Raw genomic sequence first — 17,339 nt, 5'->3', positions numbered from 1 at the left:
CATGGGCATATATGGTGGCACACGACCATGGTCGGTCAGTGAAAAAAATAAAAACGCCCCCCTTGTGCTGGTCCGATTTCACGGACCGACTACAATGCAGAGGACGGAGGGACCCATTTCCCCACAAAGTGCCTAACAGTAATCATTATGTTATAGCATTGTTTTGCAAGGAAGAAGAAACTCCTTTCATGATACAGGCGGTCCCCTACTTAAGAACACTCGACTTGCATACGACCCCTAGTTACAAACGGACCTCTGGATATTGGTAATTTATTGTACTTTAGTCCTGGGCTACAATAATCAGCTGTAACAGTTATCACGGGTGTCTGTAATGAAGCTTTAGTGTTAATATACATTCTTATGACAACCCAACATTTTTAAAATCCAATTGTTGTAGAGACCAAAAAAGTTCTGTCTGGGATTACAATGATAAAATATACAGTTCCGACTTACCTACAAATTCAACTTAAGAACAAACCTACAGACCCTATCTTGTATGCAACTTGGGGACCGCCTGTATATCACTTGGATACACAGAGACCAATCTTCTGTTCTGTGATTGGTCCGTGAAACCCGGGCAGCACATGGTCCATTTCTCACAACCTATGGTCGTGTGCCGTTGGCTATAAAGGGAGTTTACCAGCTTCCTAATCAGTGCACACAGGTGCGATGCACAGAACACGGGTGCAGCAGAAGGCATGGTGCACAGATATGATGCTTTACAGATTTTTTTTTTTTATTTATGCAAATTAGCATATCACTGCTTTTCAGATCAGGCAGGTTTATAAAACGCCCTACACAACTTACAAAAGTGGCGATCTAGAAATGGATTTGTTCCCTTTCAAACAGGAAGCTGGAGTCACTCCCTGTCCTCTTTTCTACAAACTTTATTTACTGAAACACACATTGTAGCATATGAAATAATCTCTTACACAGCATATTCTTAACAATTTACCTACAGGCTGACGTCTTATTAGAAAGGCAATGGCCCAACTTGGTTTAACGCAAACATTTAAAACAGCACTCAAAATATAAGATGAATCATTTTAAAACTGGGAGCCCAGACCTGCTGAGTCCAATATTATAATTATTTTTTTTAAAAACCCATACTTTACAAATATTACCATGGTTTTTTTTTTTTTTCAGAATATTCTAAACTTTCCAGAGCACAACGAAAATCAATTTTCTACTTTGTTTCATATATATCTTTTGGGGAAAAAAAAAAAACAAAAACCTAAAAACTATTTTGGAAATACCAATTTTTGTTGCTATAAAAAGTACTTAAATGATATCTACCCTTGACTAGAAAGAAAAAATGTTTACATCTATGCGTAAATGTTTTAGCACCTCCCCCCAAAAAAGAGGATTTCCTGTTTACACACAGTGGAGGCGGCCATTTTATAGTCATAGCCGAGGCGCTCCCTCTCCATAGCTGGTCCTACGTATTTCGTTATACCCAGGAAGTAAAAATTGATATGAAGGTGGCACCGCTTTACCGGAAAACATGATCAGCCATATTGGAAACATTTTGGCTCATCATTTGCTATTTTTGTGCCAATCCCAGGGAGCCTCCGATATACGAGGGGTAGATTCCCATGCTAGTGCATCACAGAAAATGGCCTCCTCCATCACCTGCATAACAAGAAATCCCCTTTTAACTTACAGTAGACAAGTAGATTTTTTTTTTTTTTTCTTTTCTCCATTTTAACTTTTTTTTGTTAAATACAATCTTACCAAAGCTTAATGCAAAATAGAATCAAGCAATCAAAATGCCTCCCAAAAAAATAAAATAAAAACAAGTAGTACAGAAATCCCTTCCCCATTTTGGAAAGTCTTAAAGGGAAAGTCAATGAAATTATTTACAATTAACATAAAAGACACAATTTAAAAAGACACAAAATTTAAAGACACAAAATATATATATTTTTTTAAAGCAAAAATTCAAGATGATTTAACAAAAAGTACAAATATATAAATGTCAAGTGACAGGAAAAACAATACAGGCATTTTTTTTTAAATATATATTCTTCTTCCACAGTTGCGTTCGATTGTGCAGGGTATGTATAAAGCTTTTGAAACAAAGCAGAATGATTGAGAGGCAACGGGTGAAGTTTGTCTCACTTCCATTTCCATACAGTTGCCGAAATAATATTTGGGCATCAACTGAAAAAAAGGGGGGAAAAAAAAAAAAAAGACTAGAAAAACCAAAATCATGCTTCAGCAGAGCTGCAAGATAATAACAGGTCTATGTTTTACCAAACAGGATTTTTTTTTTTTTTTTTTTTTAAATAAAGCTCATGCTGCTGCTTACGAAAAATTAGCTAATAATTGAATCTATCGGAAACTATGGGCTGTGAGGATTTTATAGGCCACTGCTATATATACAATGTTTTTCCTTTATTGCTTCTAATAAGGGCCATTGCAGTCCAAATAAATGCCTGGATGGATTCCAGAAAAAAAGATATAAGATGTCAAGATCTTTATAAAGCTTCAGAAGCTTGTAGTGATCTCTATTATTATGTGTCTGTAAATGTTTGATGGAAAGGAAACCTACCATGGGAAGTAGATGTGATGGTATATGCCTCCTGCCTGCCTATGCCCTAATCTGTAATTTAATAATCCTGGAACATAACCTAACTAAGGCTACATTCACACACATGTATGGGGGATGTATATACAGCCGACGTATGTACGGCCGATATACGTACCCCATACACTTCTATGGGCTCACAGCCCTGTACGGGAGCGGTACAGTGCAGCACACGTGCGGCACCGTACCGCTCCGTAGCCCAGGAAAAGATAGGACATGTCATCCCATAATACGGCGCCGTATCTTCCTATGGAGAGGGGCGGGGGTAAGCGGCGCTCATCCCCTGCTCCTCTCCGCAGCGCCGATGTATGCCCGCCGTACTACGGTACGGCGGGCATACATCGTGTGAATGTAACCTCAATCTAACTTTATTTCAGTAATATGTAAAGTAACTGCAGAGGCTACTGGGGCGTGGAGAAGCCTTAGCGCCCAGTGCCTGGCCAGTATAGTACACGCCCCAGTAGTCTCTGCAGGTAATTTACATATTACTAAAATAAAGTTTTTAACAAGTTAAATTAGGTTCCAGGATAATTAAATTGCAGATTAGATCAGAGGCAGCAGAATGAATCTACCATCACATCTACTTCTCATGATAGATTTCCTTAAATTTTTTAATTAATTAAAAAAAACCCCTAACCAGTCAGCATAAAAAATACCATTCTTTCATCTGCCAAACGATGGATCCATAGGGGCAGTCCTAATCCTGTGTATCCACAATCATTACAATAGCCAGCCCACTGGACTCCAGAGAATAATTTTAAGTGAAACTATGACTAGTTATTTGGAATCCATCCTGCGTTATGCCCGTTCCAGGTTCTCTTTCAGGCGACGATTCTAAATGTGAATATTTAAAGCCAATATCATTCTATCCTCACATCTAACTTTGTATATTCTTTACCAGAGTTCTTGTACATTATAAATTAAAAATGATTTTGGTTAAAGAGTTAGCACCTGGTTGTTACCCCCTTTAAAGTATATTAAAGCTACAATAATACTGAGTATATTGCATTATTGAAGATAACAAAGTGAATGTAAAATGACTTTTTAGGTGGCTAGCAGTTTGGTCAATGCTGGGTCAACACTAGGTTGTACATTACAGTCTGGTACTTACTGCCACTAACCTGAATATCCCCCACTTTCTGACACATTCAATACTATAAAAAAAAAAAAAAAAAAAATCTATTGTCTTGTAGGTTTCGGCCTACGACGTACATACACCTACAGCTACCAAGTTATTAACCAAGTGGTATAGCGCGACTTCTGAACATGACGTATTATGTGTTCTGCAGCCCAGATATTTTATCGAGAAGCATGGCATGGGTACAAGCATCAATGGTAAGGGTGGTTTTATTATTTCTATATTGTATAGCAAAGCTTTTAGAAATGGAGTTCCAAAACTACAACCAAAAAAACATTGCAATGAATGTGTCGATTTAAAGAGAATCTATCAGTAGTAATGACCATACAAAGATGCAGACAAGGTTTGTTGGCAGTCCTGGAGATCTGTGTAGTGATACCTTTGCGCATATTATTAAAAGTGGAAGGACTGGGTGGGTCTTTCGCCTGTAGAGCTTTCTGCTCTGTGCTCCTCCCTAGCCCCTCCCCTCTGCTACGAGTATGAGCTGTATCAGGATTTGATTGGATACTTACAGCAGTCACTAAGAGCAGAGGGGAGGGGCTGTGAAACAGTTCAGCACAAAGAGCAGAAAGCTTTTCAGGTCTCTGAAAGAAATGTCCAAAGCACTGGCAGGAGCTTCAAACCCAAATCTAAAATAAATATAAATCACTTTTCACAGCACTGCTGCTACTTACTACACACATAAAAGGTATGATTACAATGATCACCAGTGCCTAGGACTAGCACAGACTGCAGTTTATTATGGTTAAAACGGATGATGAATTCCCTTTAAGATGGCGCTGAAAGTGCCACGTCCTGGGCTGCCTCAGACTCAAGAGCAGGCTTAGACACCCAGGCTAGTTCGCTAGCCGAGACTCAAAGTCCAAATAGGTTCGCCAGCACTGTCCACTGGACTTGTTTGAAGCAAGCCATGTTCTAGAATGCAACAGCGTATAGAACCCCATCAATATTACACTTCTATGCTCTTCACCACAAAGGTGTAAATGACACCACAGCCCATGGACATACAAGCAATACACTGTATGCAACTCAATGGGACACCAGCTACAGGTGAAATCACCCAAGCCTAGAAAATCATTAAAAAGTAGTCAGAAAACTTATTAAATAAGAATAAAAGTAGCTCTTTTAAATAAATAATTCTGCTTCAATGTGCTGCATATCTGTACAGATAAGATAAATTGGCTATGCACTGTACTACCCATGTTCTGCTGGTAACCAGATTGTAGGAATCCTTATTCAAGTGTAATGTTGATATCCAACTTGTGGGCAGAAAAAAAAAAAAAAGGCAGTTATTTCCATTAGAAATAAATAAGAGTGTAAATGCCCACAATGCAGTGTGAATAAGCGTGAAATGATCTATAGGTTACTATGCACCTTCTACAAGTCTGCTCGTTCGAGGCTGGAGCTCGTTCGTGTCTTGGGGGAGTGAGTGCCGCAACTTTTAGTATACTTTTAAGACCAAAAAAAAATACATCTAAGAAAAGAACTGCTTTTTGGACATGGGAGGAGATATCCTCTAAGACTTAAGGAATCGGTTTGGGTCAAGCAGAGACAAACTGTGCACAAACTGCTCTACCTGGGTCAATGCACTTTGCCACCAAAGCTCTGGCCTGAAAACTAGAAAGCGAAATAAGTCATTTAAAATACAAAGCACTAAAAGTAGAAAAAAAACTAACTCTAAAAATAAAATAAAAGGATCCGGGAAGATAAATGAGAGCGAAAAGAGTTCTAGCGGAGCCAATGGCAGAGAAGCGATCAGGGTTCAACCGTTTACATCCTATTCAGTCTTTGTAAGAGTCATGAAAATATTGTTCCTTTAACCGAGACAAGCGTCTTCATTTGATCTGCGGGGCTGATCGATCGTTGCTGATCGTTTTCCTAAGCCTCACTCCGCGCCGTATCATGGAGAGCATATCGTCCTGGTGTATGACCTCCTCATTATTGCTGCTGGGTTCTGGATCACTGATGATTGGAGCAGGTGTAGCGGGTGTTGTTGTGCTATCTATCAGTCCTGGGCTGCCTGGGTGCGCCTTCAGTGGGCTCAAGGGTAGCGGATTTATCCCTTGAGAATAGGAAAAGGATTGCTTAGGAATGAAGGCACAATATGTTGTTTGTATGGCATTGAGGCTTTGAGCGGACGAACATAGCCCTGGTTTCATCTGGGCCAGATCTGATCTATGATCCAGGTTATAGGGGTAATCTTCGCTATTCGTCCTCTCACCAAACGGGTTCATGGGAGCATCAGGTACAGTTGGGGTCTTAACTGGCACCACAGGTGTTCGGATGGGTATTGGGACTCCGCTGATCGTGCCTCTTCTTAACGTCGGCTTGTTGGAAGGTTTCCTCTTGATGGTGGCGATGTAAGGTGATCGGACAAGTGGGTCGGGCTCAGCTAAAAGACTGACAGTGGATGCGGGTCTCTTGGATTGGAACATTCTTCGGTAATTCTGGCTTATGTCGCTGTTTCTGGGAATCGTGGACGACTTGTCAAAATCCAATTGGTCGGTTTCTTCTTGTTCACCATGAAGTGAGATGTAATCATAATCTGCAACTAAATACAAGAGAGGAAGTTCAATACAGAAAGAAACTAAATAAAAAGTAAATGTATTCAGCACAAATTATTCCAGTTATGAATCAAATAAAATGGATTTTTTTTTTTTATTGATCTAGAAATCGTCCTACTACTTAAAATTTAACTACATTTTTGAAAAATATTTTATAAAACGAAATATTGCAGATAATAGTAAACTTTATAATACACTTTTTTTTTTTTTTTTTTTTTTAAAGAAACCGGTGTTCTTTTTCTTCTCTCTTCCTTATTTAAGCAGTTTTCGTAAATCAACTTTTTGTCCGTTATCTACTGAACCTGATAAAGTGACTTAATGACTTATAAGTGTTCCCTGGTCATAGCAAGATGGCCTGACTTCCTAATCGTGGGGGATTCGGTGATGGGAACCTCACAAATCATGAGACAGGGGGTCCGCTGTATCCCTGTTGCCCCCGAGATGACCGGAGCAGGCAGTCGTGCATGCACCAACTTCTCCTTTCTTCTCTATGGCGCTGACTGAGATAGCCGAGCACCACACTCGTCCATCTCCCTCAGCTCCATAGAGATGAGCAGAGCAGCCAGCACTTCCGCGACTGACTGCTCTGGTTATCTCGGGTGCAACAAGAGTACAACAAAACCCCATTCCCCATCACCCAAACATCCACCGATCAGCAAGTTAGGCCTTATCCTGTGGATATGGTCCAACTTGCTATGACCGTAGAACCCCTTTAACTCCTTACAGACAGTCTCTGGATATGATAAATTCAGAGAGATAAAACGCCAACACCAAGGGATATATTCTCCAGGTATTGAAAGAGATTATCATTAGCCCCCTTGTATGTCTGAAGCGGAAGTCTTCAGATACACTGCTCACTACAGGAGAAAGAAGCAGAAAAAAGATACAAAGAAGCTTCTATCCTTAATGAAGTACATTAAAAAGTTTACTATTCAGTCCTTCTGCATTTGTGAGTTTTTCCGTAATTTATTTGGTAATTGCTACTTCTGTCCACCACTAAATGAGTAATGGAGAACCATCCAAACATCATGTTCCCTACCACCCCCCCATTTTCCAGGTTAGTTCCAGTCTTCTGTGTGTTACTCCCATGTACTGCCATTTGCATCTGATCGTCTACATTGCAGCCCATCGTTATAAGGAACTAGGACTGTAAACTGTCCCAAAGGTTAATGTAACCTCCATATTGAATTAAACATACACAAACTTAGCCATGGGTGTACGGTTATAGACATATGTAGAGATACAGTTGTTGGCCCATAGCCCCCATGTATGTGGGCAGATTATCTACAAAGGCCTTGTCGGCAGGAGGTTCTCATGGCAAACTAGGAGTAAAATGTCTGATAAATTGAACCAACCCCCCAGTAATATCTATAGCCCAAGCTTAAAACACAAAAATGAAGACATGCTGCAGTTCTAGGTGATAACACACGGGATGGATCATAATACTAGGTAACATCTAGTATTGACAAAAGCACAACATGGGGAGGGATTGATTTACAAGGAAGGGATTCCACAAGCTCGGAGGAGGAAAATCTGCATAAGAAGCAAGGGTTCAATTTTGCAAATAATCTTTTAACATTGCTGTGAGCACCTGTGACCCAAATTATACATTTTAGTGCCAATCGTAATACAATGCTGATAACACAGCTGGCACTAAAAGCATCTAGATGGGGGATGTAGTGGGACAAGTATGGGGGTGCTGTACACAACGCTGTAGCACATGACAGGCACAACACCACATTATACAGGATTGGAGCAGCCCAGTCCAATCTAATGAAAAAGCAGATTCTTACCAAAATGAGAGGGGTCCTTCTTTAAGGCTGTGGAAAGAATGCACATATGTTGGTTGAGAGACCAAGGAACTTGCGAAGTAGATGCTTACAACATGCTATGTGCCAAGCTTCTCCAATCTATTTGTAAAGCTTATCCCCATCAGCCAAAATCTTCTTGCTGACCAGTGGGGATCCCAGATGTGGGACCCCCAAAGATCAAGAGAATAGGGGTCCATTGTACCCCAACATTAATGGGTAGGTCGAGCAGTAACGGTGACACTCCTAACACTGTCTATGGCACTATAGTACTGTGCTCAGCTATTTCCATCAGCACCATATGGGTAAATATAACAGCAGGGCACATATGCAACCAGTTACTCTCTCCATCTGTGGGATTCCCACACCTATTGGTAAGTTATGTTCTATTCCAAAATTAAAAAGGGCTTCAGCACTACATTTAGTGGCCGTGAATGGTACTGCAGCTCTGTCTAATTAATTTAAAGGGCATCTACCACCAGATTAACTGGTAATAGACTGCCCCCATTGACATAATTGCTACCCTAAGGGGAACTGGGCACCCTTTTTCTTTTGTTTTCCAAGGTCCATTCTGCCAAGAAATGCATTTTATAAAAGTATGGTAATCAACCAGAGGCACCCGGGCATATGTCACCTGAGCGCCATCAGACTCTGTCTTCTCATTGAGTATTCATACTCCCCCCCTTCCATAATCAAAATTTATGCTCTGGTCCTCCCGCTAGCGCATCCTTATACCAACATCCAGCAATGACAGCTATGTCGCTCCCAAATTAGGTCCTTCAATATGAAGCAATATGACTGCATCCACTGTGTGATCATAACATGAATCTTAACCTCCTTCTGGAGGTCTGTGTCTCCTGCAGAGTTAAGGAGGTGGTCTGTGTTTGCCGGTTTTAATAAAAGTTCATCACAGGATAAAAACTTTTTGTTGCCTATTCTTCTCCCTTTGTTGTGGTAAAGCATGAACCTATGCTTTTAACTCCTTAGATGTCATGGTTTATAACAACAAGCCACTAAGGAGTTATAGGCAATAGTGTATCTCTGTAAGACATAGGCACCCTATAAATGCGATTGGGGAATGCCAGTGTCATAATAAGGCAGCAGAGAATCCTAATGGACGTCACAAGGTCTGCTCGCAGTGCACAGCGAAGGATAAGGAAAATTTAATGGACCAGTCCTCTTTAATGTAGGCAATACAGTTTTTTGTAGAGTAGGAGTACAAAGCCTTCCTGATCATAAATCAGTTTAAAACAAATACAGTCAATATGTCATTTCTTCTATAATCCACTCACCATGAGAAGGAATGGTGTCGTCTGAGCAGGAGGGGGTAGTGGTCTGTGTGCTGTACCCGCTAGAGCAGTGCAGAGAATCGCGGCTAAGTTGTATTTCTGAGTTCAGGCCTTGACTTAAAGCCAAAGCTAAGTGATCGCGTGCAAGTTTTGGCTGCAACATCAAGAACACTATGACATTAACACCAGTAATTAAATAGCTGAAACCAAACAATCACAACTATAATTCAAGTTAAAAAAAAAAAAATCCTCAACTTTACGCCTTGTGTTATATAATTGGCTAAGTTATCAATTACAGTTTCTCATGAGAGAAACCCGTCATCGGATTTTACCCGACTGAACTGCTAAGGCAACCTCAAGTAGTATATGAAATATCTTTTATGGAATTCCTTTTATAGAAATCTCATTTGTTTACCTATAAAGACATAAAATCCCCCTCAAAGTAAGGCAGATGTAACTCTTAGCTCATTTTCACAAGGTTAGTGGTTGGAGGGGTAGCGTCAACTAAAAAGCCCCCATCTTTGTTTCTATTGTAGCTAGAAACAAGCTTGTTGTGTCAAATTAAGGATGCATTCACACAAATGGAGCCGGGCGGGCATGCGTTAGCAGCCAAGGAGAGGAGGAGGGGTGACCCTTTCCCTCTCTATAGCGATGTACGGCGCACAGCGTCATAACACGGGGAAAGATAGGACATGCCCTGTGTATGGAGCGGTACAGTGCCGCAACCTTGTGGCCCTACATACGTCGCCCTATAGTGATGTGTATGGGGCCTTAAGATAATGTTTTAGATCAAATTTGGCTCTGTAACCAGAAATACAGGTAGCTAAAAACATAGTTGGAAACACGAGCTACAGATTAAGACCCAATTCCTGACTATTTTTTAACTGCCTGTATGCCAAGACTGTGGATCACAGAACCATAAACTTGATGTGTTCTAAAAGATGAGATTCAGATCTTTAATATAACAAAAATGCATGTTTCTTGGTCCTATACTACAGAAAATATATATAGGCTTCTGAAAAACACTGCTTAACTCCTATCATGTGAAAAATGTGATGAGAAGAGTCATATTTGTCTGACTTTGGAGGACATTTTTATAGGTAAACAGATGAGATCTAACATAAAAGAGGACTAAGGGGACTAGTCGCTCAGTATTGTAAAACCTGGTGACAGGTTCTCTTTAACAAAGCCATATGTTAAAGATTGCAATTCACAGGCTGCAATTCACAAAGCACCCACTGGGTGTCAGTACATTGACATACATAAAGCATATCATCTGATGACACAATATTGAGAAATAACATGATGTTCTGGATGTCTCATGACATATCTGGATACTTACTGCTGAGGGTTAAGCCATGAAAAAGACATGCCAGAAAAAGATTAAATATGGGATGTGCTTGAATGGGACAGATCAGATGGAAATGAGTGCTGTGCAGGACATCTACAAAACTGTAGTGTTGGGGAGGTCATGAGGTGGTTGAAGAGAATCTGTTTTAATCAGTCAAAGCTGCAGACATGTAGAGATCTTTGTAGAGAAAAATGCATTTATACACCAGGATTGTAGCTGAATAGGGTGTACTGGTATGCGAGATCTCATCACTGCACTGCTGTACAGCTCCTCCCACCTGCTGTAGCAGCTTCCGTTTGGATACTACAGCAGTTAGTCAGGGGGAGGGGCTGTGCTGTGCAACACAGAGTTCCAAGTCACTACAATCCTTAAATATAAATCTAATTTTCATTATCCTGCTGCTATAAAGGTATGGTTTCACAACTCTCCAGGGGCATTATCTTTAACCTGCTCATGTCCGTTTTCTATATCTTAATACATTTTTCACCCTACAGGACATAACTGAATCATAAGGTGTATAAGCCGTGCCCAATGGGGATATTGTTTGGGCTTTGCTTTAACGTTTCTCTATAGCCAATGTTATTTTTTTCTTGGCTCCTGATCTCGATAACACATCTAGTAATAGAAACTAGTGGGGTATTTGACACCCACCTTAGCCATGACTTGTGGGGGTGGAGCCTTGAAGACATCATTGGTTAGGTTGGATTTTAAAGTGCCGTTTTCTCCGCTGGGTCCACTGATGGGAGATACCTGCTGACTGCTGTTCATCATTTTGGGATCCTGTACGAAGACAGAGACATCACAGAATAAAGTTTACTCCATCTACCGGTACTTTGTCTTACGCTAGATGATCTGTATTTTCCTTCTGTAGAGTAAAGTGTGTGTATTTAATACACTTGTTGTAATTTTCCTGGGTAAGTAACAAAGTCCTTAGCTAAAGGACCAAATGTCAAGAGGGACTTCAAACTTGAAGGACTTCCTGTGCCGCTCTGATCTATGCGTGGGTTGGCAGCTACTGACGTGGTAAGAGGAAGTTTCTCTGGTCAAGTATCATTCATGCCGTTAATGAAAGGATTCATTACTACTGAGTGCCCGCTGTCCAACATTAATGTATGCAGGCTACGGATGTGTGTCACACTACAAAGACCACTGGGTCATCGCTGCAGGATGAAACACTCATTGTAGTGTCCTGTGTTGCATAAGTTAAAACTTTAGGGCGAAATGTCACAAAAAAAAAAGAAAACACAGATCAAATAAAATATAAAAGAAAATACAGTTACCATTTCTATCCTAACAGTTTAACGTTCTATCCTAAGCAGGGATTTTAGGTATAAACACTAGAGCTCACATCTCCACTGGAGGCTCCAGAAGAAATCATTAGGGTCTTGTAGGTCACAGCAGAGATGTGAACCGAACCCAACACACCTATCACCTATAGCAGCACTTGTAATGGAGAGAAATATAATGATATCAGTGGTCCCCTTCCTCCATGGGGTACATCCCACACTCTCAGGGGGTTCATGCCACAGCTAAAAACAAAAAGGAGCTATTGGTGGAGTAAAGCCAGCTTACTTACATCAAGATGTAGTGACAAAGAGACCTTCCTATTACATTGTGTCTTGCAAAGTTACCCACTAATTCCAAGCTTCTACAGGGTTTCCTTACTGCAAAAAGCAGCATGTGGGAGCCACAAATTCCCCCGAAAACAATGTGTGGCTGGGTATTTTTAGCAAATTATTGTAAGCGCCGGTTTAAGGGCCATAACTTTTTTTTTTTTCCATGCTACCTTTAATTTTTTTTTGCAGTGTTCCAGGACACACAGCACTGGTTAAAAAGGTAATACAAGTTGAAATTTTTTTTTTTCCTTTTTGTTTGGGGTTAAAAGTGAGGAAAAAAGGCTTTTTTTGGTAATTTATAGTACTTTTTTTAACTTTCCAAATTAACTCAAAATGAACATTTGTTTCGGTCATTTAGATATATATTGTGTATAGTCTCAAGCAAATGTGGCGAGTATGGGGATGATTTTTGTAGTGTAGCAGGGGATTTTTAAAAAATTATATGGGGAAATGTCATTGTATTTTTATAAATATATCTTAAATATTTTTTGTGTGTTTTTACTTTATATGTCCCCCATGAGGTCATAAAAGACCTCTGGGGGACACTGTCACATTTTTTTAAAAACTTTTTTCTTTTACAAGTTTTCCACGGTAACTGAATCTTCTACAAGGGAAATGACCACGTGTGACTGGTGGTGCTGATGGGAGCTGGACTGGGTCTAATTAGACCCAGCATCTCTGTTTCACCCATTTAGACCCCGTGGTAACATAGAGCCGGCGCCCCCGTATCAGTGCCGCCAGTCACGGCTGCAGCCATAATAACGAATGATACCAGTGTTCACATATAGAAAAAGTTTTGCTTGGCATACTTTACATGACACTGTCTGGTACCCTCTTAAAAACTAGATTGGTCATGTGATGGACACAATCTGCTCCCTTCCATCATGGACATGGCTACTTTGTATCAGGGTCTGCAAGAGTTACATCACGGTGTGAAAATAGGATAATTTGATTCGGTCTTATCATGACATTGTTTTTAGCCACCCCAATAATGGTGGATGTATAGCCTGTGGTCATCTCTATATCTTATGGCAGTAATTGAACCCCTATATATCACTGGTAACGAGGAGGCCACTACTGTGAACACATCAAGGGTTAAAAAGGCTTATTCTTAGGATAACCAATCCATATAGGATCTTTGACCTCACTGATCTGCAGAATAAAAGAGCTGAAGGCTAAGGGATGGCTGAGCTATTGTACTTGCCATAGCCACACCGGTACCGATGCTCCAGTAATGAGCCCCCACTAATGACTGAGGCTGAAATAAAGGTGAAAATTAGGTCTTGCGATCTTATTACCTGGAACATGGTCTCCAGCATTATGGTGGAAGGTGGACGCATATGAAGGGTTTCCATTGAGCTGGAGATTGAGTCCATAGACGGGACGTGCCTTATTGATCCATGCAGATAACTGTCGAGAAATGTAAAAGTCACTTTATTGTTGTATTAGGTTACAGGATGCTATTATATATTGTGTACAATTGGTGATTTTTATACAACCACATAGTATATACTGCTCACATGACTACAACTTGCTATAAAATCGTCTTAGTAACTTAGGGTAAATCCTTACAGAAGTCATTTTAAATGCAAGATACCCTGGTGCAAAGCTTGGACAATGCAGTCAGACTAATATTCTCCGAACAAGGAGCTTTTTATTCCAGAAAACCCCGGTGACTGATCCTCCTGGTCACAAGAGATTATTATTTCACCCAGTCAAACACCTCTCTATAGGAATGTAAAAGTAGACGGCACCTGGGAATGGAAGATACCTGATAGCTGAGCCGGCTACGCAGCGCTCTGACCTATGGTAACCTTCATTGATTGTGGAATCTAAGCTGCCCCTCTGATGAAGAGGCTGGGGGGTTCTGGCTAGGGATTTAGATATTGATGGCCGGGTAAAGTTACAAAACGTTTCAAAGAAGAGTCTACACTGATGATCTGTAAAGGGCTTTGCTTATGTCCCGCTATTCACTGGCAGTGGCTGCTGACAAGACACAAATAGCCGATCATGCCAGAAACGTTCCAGTTGACTAGCCGGAGAGGGGGAGATAACTCCACGTGACCACTAGATGGCGCTCTCATACTATTCCTGATGCCAGCTTACATTCCATAGCAGTGATCAGAGAAGCCGCGGTTCTCCAGCTTTAGTGGAGCTACTAGTCCCAGGAAATCTTTATGTCACAAAACATTGCCAAATGCAACAGCAAAGATATCTATCATCTCTGTCCTGTCATCACAGATAAACTGAGAAACATTTACCTTTTCAATCCACTATGGTCCTGTTCTTTCCTGTGTTTCAGGAAGGGAATTTGGTAGCGTCAGATGTACTCATGGAGACACTGGCTTGGGAATGAGCTGGTATTACCTGGTGCCCACAGCAATCCAGGAAGTGCCGGAATAGGTGCAGCAGGGCATTGGTGGGTTGGGGATGGCCAAGGGAAGTATTGGTGGTTCTTTTTAGTTTACCTATGCTGAGCCCACTGACACCACCCACTGGAAAATCCCTTTAAATGTGGTTTCTGGCTCTGTGTCCAATGGGAACTTCCTGGGAGACACCCTCAACCTCTTCGTCCAATGAGTGAACTTCTCAGACCAGGGGGCGACATAAGAACAGAAGTCCTCAGGAAAAACTGATGTGATATCCCATTTCCAAGGTTTCCACTCATTGGATGAAGTAGATCCCGTGACCCCCAAGAACATCTAGTCAGTTGCAGGACCCGATACCAGAAGTAGCAGAGCGTCCAGAGCTGTAAATAGCTGTAAAATTTTTTTTTCTTAATTGTTCATATGTATTAAAAGGACATCTACCACCTTTTTTTAGGCTTTTAAAATTATGCAAATTAGCCTGAGGGTCTCCTATAACATCTATGGAGCCTAGAGCCCCTCAGGATCATTGCATAATTTTTAAAGCCTATTTTCTTAAAAACAAGGACATAAGAATCTCAAAGACAGAGGGGGACACAGTGTCAGTGTCCTGGTGGTAGATGTCCTTTAAGCTCCTGAGGGGTTTGAGGATGAAACCAAACTGATCCGAATTTTACTCTTCTACAATATGACACAGTACAGGTTTATGTTGTATTCACTATCCATAAACCATGTAGACAGCCCTCTACCCAATGTGACTTTCCACCACACGTTTTTCTTCCTGCAGCGAGAGGCCTGTAGAAGCCTGAAAACATTCATCCTTTATAAACAGCCTGTAGGTTTCTTCACTAATCCTAACCGCAAGAAGAAGCAAATCTCCTCTGCCAAACGCAGGAGGATCCTTACATGGCCATATAGAAAGAGGACACTAGAATCTAATAACTAAAACATCTCCAGGGAAGAATCTCCAACATGTTATTACACGGCTCCGGCTCTCAGACTCGGGAGGCTCAGCTTGGCTTAAAGTTCACCTGTTTATAAACAGCGGATATTTGGAGTCATGGAAAGTAGAAATCTACAGTCCGGAAACCGGTAGATTTATTTCCCACTTCTCATTAGTAAAGAAAAGAACGTTTCATAGATTCCTATGAAATGCAGGATAAAATAATGGTACCATCTCAAAAGATATCACTTCACAGATTCCAGAATCAAAATGATCTCTCGAGACCCCACATGCTAAGTAATGAATGTCTTTTTTCTTTTTTTTTTGGCTGGATACTGTCAGATGGGTGGAACAAGGCTGCCAGATCAAGTCCAGGACCACCCATCTGACCGTTTGGATTAGGAAAAAATTGACATTGATTACTTAAAGGACATCAACCATCAGTTTGACCAGAATTAGATGCCCGTTTCTATATGCACTAATTGGGACAGTTTCTAGTGTATAAAGAAAGGGCATATTAATTCTTAAACATTGTTTTCTGAGCTATGTAAATGAGCCAGAGGCGCACGTCCCACTCTCTCCACAGCCCGGCTCAGACATCGCCAGTCAGTTCCTAGCTCCTTGGCAGGTGAGGGGTGGAATAAATTGAAAGCCAGGGAAGCCGTGGGGCACTCAGGTGGTAGATCTAATGCTGGACATCTACCATCAGATATTACATGTGCTTTAAGAACGGTCGGGAGCAGCTTCTCACTAAGCCAGAATAAGCAGAACATTGCCGATATGTTGTTCCCCACTCCCAAGCATTATAATCTGCTTGCAGTATATTGTAAAGAGATGTGCTATGATTACTGAAGTACTTTATAAAACTTTATTTCACATTACTCAGCTCCCTGTCACCAGTGTGGTCCCGGGGGTGAGCTGCAGCAGCCTGTGTCTCAGTTTCCTCATGTATTCTTCCTGCCTGCTCAATACACATGACATGGAGAGGGAGGAAGCTGGATGAGTGCGGAGGAGAAGAGATTGAGACACGGGCACACACAGGCTGCAGCTGCCCACCCATATCCGAGATTAATCCGTGAGCTGAAGTACTGAAATGTTTAAGAATGCCGACAAGGGCATTTTTGAAATCAGTATACCATGGGCTATTGCAACCTGCCATCAGTTAAAAATGACATTCCTGGTGACAGGTTCCCTCTAAGCGGACTAATTAGCCCCTCTCACACAGACAATGTACAACAGTGAAAGTGCAACACTACTGAGACTTTGTATTCTACTAAGGAGTGAGCTGCTCAATGACTGATGCCCCAGCGATTTATATACTTTAATGTACCTATTAGTCATAAAACCTCTAACATGTCAGAAGTTGTGATTGGTACAGTGCCTGCAAAGGGCCCCTATCACTCCTATGGAACAGTTATTTCAGTCTCCAAAAACCTAGTACAGCGATAAACTTTTCCATCAGCGTCTACAATTTCCATTTCTAAAACTAAACGCAAGTCACCGCGCTGTAAGTTCAGTGATTATTTTTGCATGCTAAGCAGAGAACATCTTGACCTCCCCCTTCCTATTCTGCGATGAGCTTCTAGCCTTTGACAAAAGGGTCAGATGCTATTTTTAACAGCTGCTAAAAAACAAAAAAAAAACGCCTTTCCATTTGCTCTGCTGCTTTCCAAC

At 41.1% G+C, this 17,339-nt stretch overlaps 1 protein-coding gene across 2 annotated transcripts in view; it reads right to left on the bottom strand.

Moving 5' to 3' along the window:
* Positions 1-680: 680 nt before the first annotated feature.
* The window catches only part of LOC140064698 (protein MTSS 1-like), a 92,040-nt gene continuing 75,381 nt past the window's right edge, over positions 681-17,339 (bottom strand). Inside the window, exons 10-14 of one of the 2 annotated variants that reach the window (XM_072111834.1) lie at positions 13,655-13,766; positions 11,392-11,520; positions 9,393-9,543; positions 8,086-8,112; positions 681-6,279 (exon numbers count right to left, since the gene is read on the bottom strand). In XM_072111834.1, coding sequence (XP_071967935.1) covers positions 5,564-6,279; positions 8,086-8,112; positions 9,393-9,543; positions 11,392-11,520; positions 13,655-13,766 — 1,135 coding nt within the window. In that variant the 3' untranslated portion in view covers positions 681-5,563. The remainder of the gene's footprint in view (positions 6,280-8,085; positions 8,113-9,392; positions 9,544-11,391; positions 11,521-13,654; positions 13,767-17,339) is intronic. The other variant, XM_072111835.1, reaches the window with a different exon arrangement.

The sequence above is a fragment of the Engystomops pustulosus genome, chromosome 6 (assembly GCF_040894005.1).
Source record: "Engystomops pustulosus chromosome 6, aEngPut4.maternal, whole genome shotgun sequence".
Taxonomy (NCBI): Eukaryota; Metazoa; Chordata; class Amphibia; order Anura; family Leptodactylidae; genus Engystomops; species Engystomops pustulosus.
This window is presented reverse-complemented; position numbering and strand designations above follow the sequence as displayed.